Source organism: Myxocyprinus asiaticus, chromosome 10 (assembly GCF_019703515.2).
Source record: "Myxocyprinus asiaticus isolate MX2 ecotype Aquarium Trade chromosome 10, UBuf_Myxa_2, whole genome shotgun sequence".
In the NCBI taxonomy this organism is placed as follows: Eukaryota; Metazoa; Chordata; class Actinopteri; order Cypriniformes; family Catostomidae; genus Myxocyprinus; species Myxocyprinus asiaticus.
The window spans coordinates 8,709,331-8,722,530 of NC_059353.1; the positions used below are offsets into that span (position 1 = coordinate 8,709,331).

General features: G+C 35.2%; 1 protein-coding gene across 1 annotated transcript; it reads left to right on the forward strand.

The window, feature by feature from the left end:
- Window positions 1-7,138, forward strand: LOC127447498 (zinc finger protein 239-like). The gene is made up of 2 exons (XM_051709405.1): window positions 1-242; window positions 6,021-7,138. The coding sequence occupies exon 2, from the start codon at window positions 6,164-6,166 to the stop codon at window positions 7,079-7,081; it is 918 nt and encodes a 305-aa protein (XP_051565365.1). The 5' UTR covers window positions 1-242; window positions 6,021-6,163; the 3' UTR covers window positions 7,082-7,138.
- The last annotated feature ends 6,062 nt before the right edge of the window (window positions 7,139-13,200 follow it).

A 13,200-nucleotide genomic window follows, 5' to 3' on the forward strand; every position in this document is an offset into this window, starting at 1 on the left:
TCAGCAGATGGCGGTAATGCACTATTAAGTGCAACTCGCCAATAAAGAGGAAGAAGAAGAAGAAGAAGAAGAATGAGACAAAACGTGTTGCGTTCCTATCCGTTATGTTCTGAAACGATGAATCATGTCTTGTCTACCCACACGGATAATTTGACGCAAACCTAACGTACAAACAACAGATGTTATTAAACGCTCCAATGCAAGGTTGGGAGATGTCCGTGGCGGAAATGGTTGTCAAAGGGGTGAGTCCGGGTTTTCTGCATCCCTTGCATTGGATGTAGCATGAACAGTAACGTGACAATATCAAGAGTAGCAGTTCAGTCCACAAGAAGTGAGATAATTCATAATACAAACGTGTGAAGGTTAATGTTGGCATTATTTTCTCCCTATTTAAACAATACAAGGAGCATATAAAGCGAATTGTGGTGTCTAGTGGTTATGTAGAAACATTTAAGATCACAATCTACTCAATTGCTACTTCGCTTTTAGTTTCGGGTAAGTGGTTGGTGATGATGGCAGTGGCATCCGGTGAGGGATCAATCATGCTATTCTTACATTGTAACAGTGAAACGTTGTAGACTAGTATGATTACCATTAGCATATTTCTCTGATAATTACGTTCCCGTGCAGCTGACTGCTCCCCAGTCATCATCGACCAACCAAATAAAAAAATAAAAATGATCTGATTAATTTCAGTTTTAGTTTAGTTTTACTTTTGGGCAAATTAGGACACTTTTAAACACATAACCTGACATTATACCTGTGAAGAAATCTTAGGACGTCTTCTACCTTAGACAAAAGCAAAAATGAAGAAATTCAAAATACTGCGATGTAGAACCTTTGAAGACACTCTTTTGACCAATCCCAGAGGGAAAATGATTCTCCAGAAAATATCTACAAAGTATTTAGAATTAATGTCTTAATATTTTGTAACACTTTTACTTAATTAATCATTATGGAACATTTACAAACATTACACCTCATATTTCTGTTATTTTCTTTACCATTACTTTTCCCACCGGTGGTCATGAAATGAGCTTTGCCACACATCCCAAAGTTAAATCAATTTTAAACCTCAAAAAGGTAAAAAAAAAAAAAAAAAAAAAAAAAGAGCAAGAGAGATTTTGCCCAAAAATGACAGTTCTCTTATTATTTTCTCACCTTCATTGCATCCCAGTGTTTGACTTTCTTTCTTCTGCTGAACACAAAGATATTTTAAGAATATCTCCGTTCTGTTAGTCCATACAACAGGAGTCAACAAGGTCCAAAGCTTTGATGCTCTGAAAAGCACATAAATGTAACAACGTAATCCTTAAGTGGTTTAATTAATGTCTTCTGAAGTAATCTAATCGGTTTTGTGTGAGAAGACCAAAATGTAACTCCTTTTTAACTATAAATCTTGCAATTGCAGTCTACAGGAAAGATCGCCAATGAGACTGCTGATGTCAAGATTTACAGTAAAAAAAAAAAAAAAAAAAAAAAAAAGGATGCTACCTTTATGTGCTTTTTGGAGCTTTAAGGTTTTGTACATTGATGACTTGCATTGTATGGAACTACAGAGCTGATATATTCTTCTAAAAATCTTCATTTGTGTTCTGCTGAAGAAAGTCATACACATCTGGGATGGCATGAGGGTGAGTAAATGATGAGAGAATTTTCATTTTTGGTTGAACTAGTCCTTTAAATGTTTACTTCCCCAAGATTAGTTTAGTAATGATTTATAATAATCTAATGAAATTCATATGGAGACAGTGTGGATCAAGCTTAAATGTCTTTTGTCACTTTACACATATTCACCCTGTTATAAAATGTGCAACATTTACACTCCAAATTAAACACAATAATAAAAATAGATAGCGGTAACAACAAGATTGCCCTGAGAAATGTAATTATTAGACATTTTTAAATGATACCAGTAAATATGTCTGTTTTGGCAACCATGAAAAATACTAAAACGAAAATAACTAAAACTACAATAAAAACTAAATAAACTGAAACTGAGAAAACGAAACTAAAACTAACAGACAAACTGTGAAAACTGAAACTAATTTGGAATGACAGATTGATATAAAATAGAAATAAAATAAATAAAAAAATCCAAAACTATAATAACACTGTTGTGTTCAGCAGAAGAAAGTCATACACATCTGGGATGGCATGAGGGTGAGTAAGTAATGTGTGTTTTGGGTGAACTTTCCCTTTAATTATGAAGATCTCCATATCTAAACTCAACTATTTGTAAAACTCATCTTTTGCTCTTTCTTTCATCAAAGTAAATGTATGGGTCCCTGTCGAGCACTTATGCACTTAAGTGGGAAACAAAATACGGAAGACCCCAGACTTAAACAAATACAAAGTGAACGATGGCAGAAGCTCTCTTGTCTGTTATACCAGTGGATAAGAATAACTGACTACACCTGCATTACTTTTACATGACATATATAATGTATTAATGCAAAAATAATTATTTAATTAAAACAATCCACGAAGAGTGAGTCATTAGTTGACTGTCACATGTAACATATTAATATATTGAAATAAAGCACTGAAATTGAAATAACTTGATAACAAAATTATTGCTTTCCATCATCTTTCATGAAATGCCCCTAACAACGTCACAGCTCGAGTATCTTCTGTAACAACAAATGTATTAGACACATTTCAGCCAAAGCATAAGATTTCTCCTAGAGGGAATTCTTTTGGAATGCTCAAATCTCTGACATTGATTGGAAAAAAACTGGGTTAAATAAATTCTTTATTTCTAACAAAGCGAAAGAAGTGCAATTTACAGTGCCACACAAAATGCACCCCTGTAATGCAGCTTTATCTAAATACATGGACATTGATAACAAATGTAAACAATTTGATGCAAATGAGGAAAACTTCCTACTTATTTGTTCCAAGGAAAATTAACAATTTATCTCTAAAAGATGTCATATATATACCTATACAAATAAGAACAAGATGATGGAGTATGTGGTAAACCTTTATATTCTGCATGGCAAAAATTATATCCACAAACAAAAATGCCATCCAAATCATTGCTTTCCATCTTCTGCCAACCAAAATGTCACTTATTTTTTTGTTAGAAATTGAGCTTTTTGAAAAAGTCTTTAAAATTAATTGTCAATAAGAAAAATGACACTTTACTCAAATTTACTGAGAAATTCTTTGTATTGTTAAGCCTCTAACTTTGCATCTTATGATCTATTATATTTGCCCTTTTATAATATTTGAGGGAAAATCTTTTTTTTCTTTAATATGTAAGACTGTGTAATTTTGTTGTTTCGGTACTGATCTTAATCTGAAATTTTGTGAACATGCCAGTTATCATACTATTGTCATTTTGATGAAACTTCATTAATGAAAATAAAAATAAACTAGAATTCAGAGTTTCCCACTTGTAAATACGACTTTGCTTGGTCATTGCTCAGAGCTCGTAATTACAGTATTTCCCACTCCACCTGAAGGGCACATTATTTTGAAGTCCTTCCATATTTTGGCTTCATTTTAGTCTCTCTTCACCTGTTGCTTTTAAAACAAGCAGGCTTTATGACACACTAAAGTTGTACAGAAAGTTAATTGGTTTTAAATATTACCTCGGATAATGTATTTGATTAAGATTAGTTTATTTATAGGGAAGGAATCAAATTTAAGTTTTGACGGAAACATCATTTGATGCATATGAATGCTGATTGGGCGATTTACACATCTGATGACTTCAACAGGGTTTCCATGGACATGGGGAATATGGAAATATCACAGAATTTGAAAATTGTAATTTTCAGGCCTGGGAAAGTAATTGAAATGAATAAAATGTTAAGTCTTGGAGATTTCTATAGTATACATTTTTCTTTTTATGCTCAGTTCTAAAATATGTTATTGGCTAGAAATTGCTTTTTGTGAGTGCAATCTCCATATAATTATTATTCTTTAAAATCCATATACAGTAGTCAGAAGCAATTGGAAAAATCATGGCAAAATAATGGAAGTTCATTGGTCAAAATGTGTAAAAACCCTGCTTTAAGCTGTCAGATTTATTTATTCCAAGCTAAACAGCTGACAGATATACATACATAATTAAAGAAAAATTACTGAAGGCTGTATAAAATTAGCAGATGGCTGTCAGGATAACATGATTTGGGTTGGTGTTCACAGTCCATTTTACTTTCAGAATCTGACATTTTTCAAAGTGAAAAAGGATATCAGCAAGGGGAAAAATAAAAAAGGGCAGGACTTGATTTCATCCATTGGGAATGGATTGGAGCATAAAAGGTTTCATATCAGAATGCAGGGTCTGAAATTAACACCCGCCAAGTGCCAAATGCGGGTACATTTTTTATTTGGCTGGTGAATTTCGCGGTGTCATACGTCACTGTGGCGGGCGCTTTTTGTCAGTTTGTGTCAGCTTGTAAAGTAATGTAACATGTTCCAGTTTTGTCATCAAGGGGGTTCTGTAGGTCTTCAGTCAGTAAGGTTGCAGGTGTTTGAATGGAACAGCTCTCATTGGCTAGTCCCGCTGCTCATCGAAAGTCTCAGTTAGCAGTAGGGATACCACGCTCATGTACTTGTACTTGTGAATGTAAAAATGCTTTGATACAATCTGACGTACGAATGTCATTCCGTAAACATTCAAAATCACGTTATTTCCTAGTTTGATTATTAAACACAAAGACTGAGATTTAATTAGATAAATGTATAAATACTTTGCATGTGCTGTGTACTCTTCAAATGTACCACCTGTGAATGTGTGGAGCCGACTGCTCTTACGAGCTCCTTGGCTCGCACTCGCGCACTCTGTTTGTAGCAGATGATCGCGAGAAGAGCGCTAATTTACTTCATACAGACAACATATTTATTTAAACAGCAGCTGTTTACAGTTTAATAATCACTTTGAGTCACATAGCGACAGGCTTTTCCGGAGGTGAAACTTCCACAAAAACGGAAAGGGCTTCAAAATAAAAACTCAATTTAAATGGAAAAAAGTACAACAGAAATATATCACTACTGTAGAGTTAAGTAATATTCACTGCAATACTACTACTAATAATAAATCAATAGTAATTGTATAGGATTCAAACAATATCTAACACCTGTGATGCTCTGTTATGCAGCACTTTATTTGACAAAAATAACTCCAATGTTGTATTTTGGATTATGCTGAGAGGTTCTGAATAAAACCACTTCATTTGATAATAATAATAATACAATAATATGTTGAAAATGAATTGTTCTATTTTCATTTGATTTGAAGTTTTAAATAAATTTTTTTTATACACAATATTAATGATACAATTTAAATAAACTTTAAATGGATTTCAGAAACAAACAGGTATCAGTATCGACGAGTACTGAAAATCTATCTGGCAATTAAATATGTCATAAATAAGAAAACAATACAATTCTTTAAATTTTTTTGTGTGTGTCTCATGTCTGTAAAATCTACTTGTAAAATGCAATAAATCTGAAATCTGTCTGGCTAGTAAATTTTTACATCTACCAGCCACCTTTGGCTGATGGGCTAAAAAGTTAATTTCCGACCCTGTCAGGATGGAGCCATGTAGTTGGTGTGGAGAGTTGAGAAGTAAGAGGGATTTGTGTAAATCAAAATGGAAAATGGTTTCAGAGGCAGAGATGGAATGTCATGCACTGATGAATCTGGCACAATATAACCAGAGACATTTATTAACAAAGTAAATAGGGTACATTTGGATTTCATATTATCTTTTAAAAAAAAAAGCAAAACAAAAATATTCTATCTATCTTATCCTCGCCTAAGCTACCGTACGAAAAATGCAAGTTCAAGTAAAGTACAGTTCATTTGATCACTGTAGTTTGAGAATAAATATCTAAAGAGATTGAGCCTCCTTTGATGGACTGCAGCATGATAATGACCATCAATCACAGTGTTTTTGAAAAACACCTTTAATAAGGGTTAATTTGGGAGTGTGTGTGACCTCAGTGTATAATCAATCTCAGACAGATAATATGATTTGTTAACTCAATGTTTTTCCCATTAGGGGTGTTAAAAAGATGGTCCTTTGGTCAACTCTGTGATTCTAAGTCATCCGTCATTTCCCACTGTTACGAGCCTCGACCCCACCCTAGCTGCCTTTGTGATAAGTCATTCGCCCAGATATCCACGCTCACCAAGCACCAGCAAATGCACACTGAAAAGAAGCCCTATAAATGCCCCTACTGTGACAAATGTTTTAGCCTTTCTTCTGGCCTGGTTCTGCATAAAAGTAGCCATGCTGGAGAGACGCCTCACACCTGCCACCTTTGCACCAAGACCTTCATCTCCTCCACTCACCTGGCACTGCACCTGTGCTCACACACAGGAGAAAGGAAGTACAAATGCAGTATATGTTCTAAAATGTTTATGCAGCATTCCCAGCTTGTGTGCCATAAGAAGATTCACACCGGCGAGAAACCATTCAAATGCCCCGACTGCAACAAGTGTTTTGGCCGTGCCTCACACCTGAAAACCCATCGTAGGCTTCACACAGGTGAAAAGCCTTTCAAATGTACACAGTGTGACAGGGCTTTTACACAGAAGGCTGGACTTATTATACACCAGCGTCTGCACACAGGTGAGCGCCCTTTTAAATGCGACAAGTGTGGTAAGGCCTTCCGTACATCAGCCCACCTGCTCAAACATCAGGCTCTGGAGTTAGATGAGGGTGCGTACATCTGTGCCACATGCCACAAGGGCTTCAGGTCTGTGTCCATACTAAAACAACATGAGAAGAGCCACCAGAGCAGTGAGACGCTCTGCTGTAGTGTGTGCTCGAGGGCCTTTGTTCCCTCCTCTTACCTGCAGCTGAAACTGCAGATACGCAACAAAGAGCTGCTCTACCATTGCAAGGTGTGCAACAAAACATTTGTAAAGATGTCCACCTTTGAAAAACACTGCAACAAGCACCAGATGAAGATGGACAGGCAAGAGGACAAGACTGTAAAAGAGGAAGATGCACATGATCCACCATTTGAGCTGCATATTGCAGCATCCTCGACATCAGATGTCAACACACGTTCCAAAACAAGAGCCAAATGTAGGAGTAAAATGGAAAATTCATAATAATGGAGTTGCTGCCATAGTTCAGAAATAGTTCACCCAACAATAAAAATTCTCACATTATTTACTCACCCTCATGCCATCCCAGATGTGTATGACTTTCTTCTGCTGAACACAAAGATTTTTAGAAGAATATTTCAGCTCTTTAGGTCCATACAATGCAAGTGAATGGTGACCGAATATTTGAAGATGAAAAAGCAAATGAAGGCAGTATAAAAGTAATCCATAAGTCTCCAGTGGTTAAATCCATATCTTCCGAAGTGATATGGCAGTGTGGGTGAGAAACAGATCAATATTTAAGTATTTTTTTACTATAATTCTCCCTGCCCAGTAGGTGGCGATATGCAGAAAGAATATGAATTGCCAAAAACAAAAGAACTCTTAGGTGAAAAGAGCGCTTAGGGGGGCTGTTTGAAAGTGAAGATTTGTAGTATAAAGGACTTAAATATTGTTCTGTTTCTCACCCATACCTATCATATCGCTTCTGAAGACATAGATTTAACTACTGGTGTCTTATGGATTACTTTTATGCTGCCTTTATATGCTTTTTTGAGCTTCAAAGTTTTGGCACCCATTCACTTTTATTGTATGGACCTACAGAGCTGAAATATTCTTTTAAAAATCTTTGTGTTCTGCTGAAGAAAGAAAGTCATACACATCTGGGATGGCATGAGGGTGAGTAAATAATGAGAGAATTTTCATATTTGAGTGAACAATTACTTTAATATAATGCGCTACTGTATTTATACTTCCTAAATTATCCTTTGCTATATTCTTAAATGATAAAATGTACTATTCACATGTACTATTGTCTTTTCTCTCCGCTGGTAATTAAAACCATTTTTTTTTTCATCCCTTCATACAGTACTGAGAGAGCACTGCACTTTAGTTGAACAGCTTTGAAGATATAAATCCTAAAACATGCTACTCTGCATACTATTTAAAAAGACAAAATGTAAAAGAATTCAGACCTACACAAAATCCATGTTTTCAGGAATTTAGTAGTGAAATGTGTTGGATTCCTGAAAGAGAAAACAGTTTGTAAGCAGTTAAATACTTTGATGTTTGAGTTGTGTGGTTTTATTTCAGTCATGATTGTCTTAAATGTTTGTGCCAATACCCTTGTTTTGATAATGTGGAAATAAGCAGTTTAAAGTACTATGAAGGACTCATTATCAATATCTAAATGTAATTTAGCCTTATAAATTTGATCTACACCACAAAAAAAAAAAAAAATTTCCAGAGTAAATTTAGCAGAAAATATCAAGTACTTTCTATATTGAATAAGTTAGTTGAAGTGTGAACTTGAAAATATTAAGTATACAAACTTCATTTGTACTAAATTCAAACATGTAAAAATAAATGCTCAAACCTTTAAGTAAATAGTATTTATGATTGTTTGTTATCTTTAAAATGCGTCATTATGTATCAGGTCTAAAGTAGAAAATCACTGTCAACATGTTTCATGCATGGTGTTTAGGTCTGCGTGCACAGCTCTGTATTTTGATTCCAGTGCCAATAATACAAGTTGATGTTTTCACTAGCATGCATCAAGCCTCCTTGTCGACGGCTTATGTATGTCATATATGTACATTTAAGTAGCGTGTACATCGTATTTCTAAGTAAATGTTACTGTATTAAAATTTTTAAGTTTAATTTACTCACTTTAATATGTCAGATTTTACTTAATTTTATACCGTTAAAATGTACTACTTACTACGAAAAACTATGTGCAAAAACTTGTGAAATACAAATTGAAAACATCTTACTAGTCATTATTTTCAGTGTAGTGAAATTGCAACTTCAAATGTAACTGGTAAATCCCCTTGAACCTTTTATATGGTAAAGATTTGTGTTTTAAAGCCATGGTGCATCAGCTGCACCAAATGTCAGTGGAAAAATTACTTATTGATTGTTAAAAAGGTAAAACAGTTAACTGCCATTGGTGGGACAAACAGATAGTCCCATGACTCCCACCCCACACTCATGCCATTGTTTGAGACAATGTTACCATGTAGGGCTGGTCAGGATGCTCAAATTGAGCTGTTTTTGAATCACCACAGTTTACAACTTTTTGGGATATCAGCCTACAATGATTTACTTCTAGTCGTCTCTGCACATTAAGCTAGGATAGGAGCAAGTATTATAATATTGCAAAAAAATTAGTTAACTCCATTGCTTTGTTAAACAACAATGTTTAAGGAGACAGTTCTGTTTATTGCAAATGTTCATGGATGAGTCGGTCATCTCTACATTGGAAAACTCGTCTGGACCTCTAGAACAGTGGTTCCCAACCCTGTTCCTGGAGGCCCCCAAACACTACAGATTCTGGATATCTCCCTAATCAAACACACCTGATTCAACCCATCAGCTCGTTAGTGGAGACTCCAAGACCTGAATTGGGTGTGTCAGAAAAAGACAAAATGTACAAAATGTACCAAATGTGCAATGTTGGTGGGCCTCCAGGAACAGGGTTGGGACTGCTGTAGAACATTTTGAAAGCGAAAGACTTGCCCAAGACCAAGTCAGAATCAGGTCCAAATGGAATCCTCTCAGAGAAAGCTCTGCAGAATTAGAATTCCTGCTAATCAGAAAATTACACATATTCCTGCTCCTATGGTGGCCATGGGAATCTGAATCTCCTTACAAAGAAACTAACTGTCCTGTATGTACGTGTGGGAGGATATACAGGACTATTTTCAAACCAAATTGTATTTGCAATTGCGTTTTCTATTTGTCGATGCATAAATTGTGACATAATCCAAATGCAATTGCAAATTTCATATTACCGTTTGCAAAGTCTGCCTTGCGATTCCATTTGAATTTTGGCAGGCTCCATATGGGACGCCGAGGAAGTGAAACGGCAAACGGGGTAATTAATATTGCTTTTTCAATGTGACAGGGTCATAACACATAAGACATAGGAAATGCAATTGGAAATGGACTTTGCTTTTCCAATTGAAATTTGGCAGACTTTGTACATTTGTGTAAATGAAAATACAAATGCTAATATGCAATTGCATTTGGATTATGTCACAATTTATGCATCCACAAATAGAAAACGCAATTGCAAATACAACTTGCAATTTGGTTTGAAAATAGTCCTGAAAATCCTCCCATTCCAAGCAGGCATTGCGGCATGAATAAATGATACAGTCACTTCTATGGTTGTTTGGTGACTTCATGCTCTTTTTGTTGTCACTCTGACAGTAGTTTCATGTGCTGATGTTCAGAGTTTTTTTCTTATTTTTATTATATATATATATATATATATATATATATATATATATATATATATATATATATAACATTGTTAATTGTCATCATTATTGAGGTTAACTTACATGTAACATGTTAAGTGTTCAGGGACTGTTTCATACTTGATAATCTTTAACATCTTAATGATGCCAAATGTCAGCAACACAAATAGGCTACTATTGTTGAGAGAACTCAAAGATCTCAATGAATTAAAGTTGGCTAAAGTTTGAGTGTTTACTCCAACCGTAACTCCTAGCCGGAACAAATCAGTTATGGAATGTTCTCAGTCCCACAGTCATTACTCAAGTCAACAAACTTAGACTTTTTTTTAAGTTCCTTATAACTTGCAGCAGTAGATTAACAGTGTACATTTACATTTGAGGTAAAGAATGAACAAACAAACAAAAATCACTAGATGGCATTGTTCTGTGTGAGCCAACTTTTACCACTAGAGGGCGATTTTGATCCAGCACATGCCAACAAAAAGCTTTTGTTTACTGAATCCTTGCTACTAAGGCGGTTCCCAAACCTGTTCCCGGAGGCTCCCTAACCCTGCACATTTTGTAAGTCTCATGTCAGGTTTTGAAGTACTCTGCTAGCCAGCTAATGAGTTGAATCAGGTGTGTTTGATGTGGAAAATGTTATGTGTACCTACAACATTCCTATTCATCCCAATGGCAGTTGCTCCACCAACGCAGGAGCCCCTGGAAGAATATTGTTTGAAATCTGCTATCTGCCCATGTGCTTTTACTATTTAATGGAATTATTTTTAAGCCAATCACTTTGAGCTGTACAGGAACTTCCTATAGGTGAAATTTCATGATTTTATGAGCCCTCCAAAAACAACAACAACTAAAGTCTACTATAATGAAATATTATCAAAATGTATGCTGTTGGCAAAAATATGTATTACAGTATTATTTATAATATTTATATTTGAATGAAAGGCTACTTTTGAATAGCTGTAAATAGAGAAAAGACACTTTTTCCCTACAGAGTTTGTAATAAATGTCATCAAACAAAACAGAGCAATGAGCAATGTTTTTTATAGTGCAACAAATTCACAATATTACACTTTTCAGGGAAATCAACAAATGGCTTTGTTTATTCACATTACCACGGGATAGGAAAGATAATTTTAATATTAAAAAATTACACATTTCATCTTTAAATGTCATGAGTGAAAGTACTGTAGAACCAGGGGCCTATGCAAAGACAGGATGTGGGGGCCCCTTTCCCATCATCCCATGATCCATGCTATTTATCGCAATTTTTTTCTTCTTCAAAATAACAGAGTACAACTATACACATAGCACACGCTGGTAGAGTAATCGCTGGTGAAGTACTGATGTAATATAATATTATTTAATGCAGTATAAAGCTTCTTCAGGACTTCTGTTTGACGGTTTGAGAACATCACTTTTTTTCTCCCGCCAACACTGTCATCACTGTGTCCTTCTCACTGTCCTCTGAGGAATCATTTTCTTTAGTATCTACACCTCCATCACCTTCTTCACAGGTCTGCCTCTACTAACTTTTCTTCCTCTGGTGTAGGTACAGAACCGTCTACAAGCATGATGAACACAGGATTGATATTACCCTAAGCCATAAATGACATGTCTGATATGTATGCTACCATCAGGTTCGTGTGCATAGTATTAATGGCACTTGTGCTAATACTTTAGTCTTTCATGATTTTGATTGTTATTATTGCTATTATTACACTTTGTAAATTAATCTGAGAATGCATATGTAATACATGCTGTGTGCTTAGCATTCATAAAGATGGCCAATTTATATTTTTACAATCCAGGCCAAATGTCCTTTCTGTTGAAAATGTCACAAGTGTGTTGGATGCTTAAACAATGTATAGTTGCCTAACTACACTCTGGGCTTACATTGTCTCACATCCTCAGCAACATTAATAGGAGCAGTAGGATCTTGTGATGGGCCTGCTGCTTCACGCTCTGTGACTGTTTCTGGAACCAAGTGTTTAATGTGTTTAATCATTTTTCAATTGTATTTTTTTTCTTTTCAATTTATTATCCTGCCATCTTAATGTTATGACCAAATTTGCTCTTTTGATGCAAGATCCATGCAATTAGTCTGTATCTTCCAACATCGTTTACATATTGTTTTCCATATTTGCTAACATTTTATATCTAAAGATTTGACAATTGTGAAATAATAATTGTAATAATAATCTTCAAGAGCCCCTCACATGCCAGGGCCCTATGTACTCGGTCACCCTTTCCCCCCCACTTACGACGCCCCAGTGTAGAACAGATCGTCTTAGAGCACGTGCACATCTCTGTCTGTTTAAGAGCGTTTCATCTGGAAAGCATCACATTCTAATTAACATCTGCTAAACATCTTAAAAAGATTACATTTACAAACATTCTAAATCATAAAAAGACATCTGCTGAATGTCTTTTTGACATCTGAAAGGAAACGTCTTATAGACGTATCGCAGATGACCAAACAACCTAAAAAAATAACATCTTCCAGATGTAAACGCACACATCAAATAGATGTCTGGGTGTTGCACATGTGCTATCAGGGTAGTCAATCACTAGTTTGAAAGTGGAAAATATTTAGCAGTTAGAGAACATAGCCATTAGTCTTCAAATGTGATTGGAACATGAGTTTCTAGTGTTTTGAGACAGTATTAAAAAGATGAATGGTTTTGTGATGTAATGCCTGGTTAAAGTTGATGTAAGAGCAGTTATAGATCATGGGTAGCTGCTGTTGTCTCATTTAGACAACACAACTTTGCTTACCTTAGAATGCAATCAATTAAGTGTAAGATTATAGTAATAAGGATCAAAAAGTTCAAGCAATAGTTTAACAATGAAAAATGAATA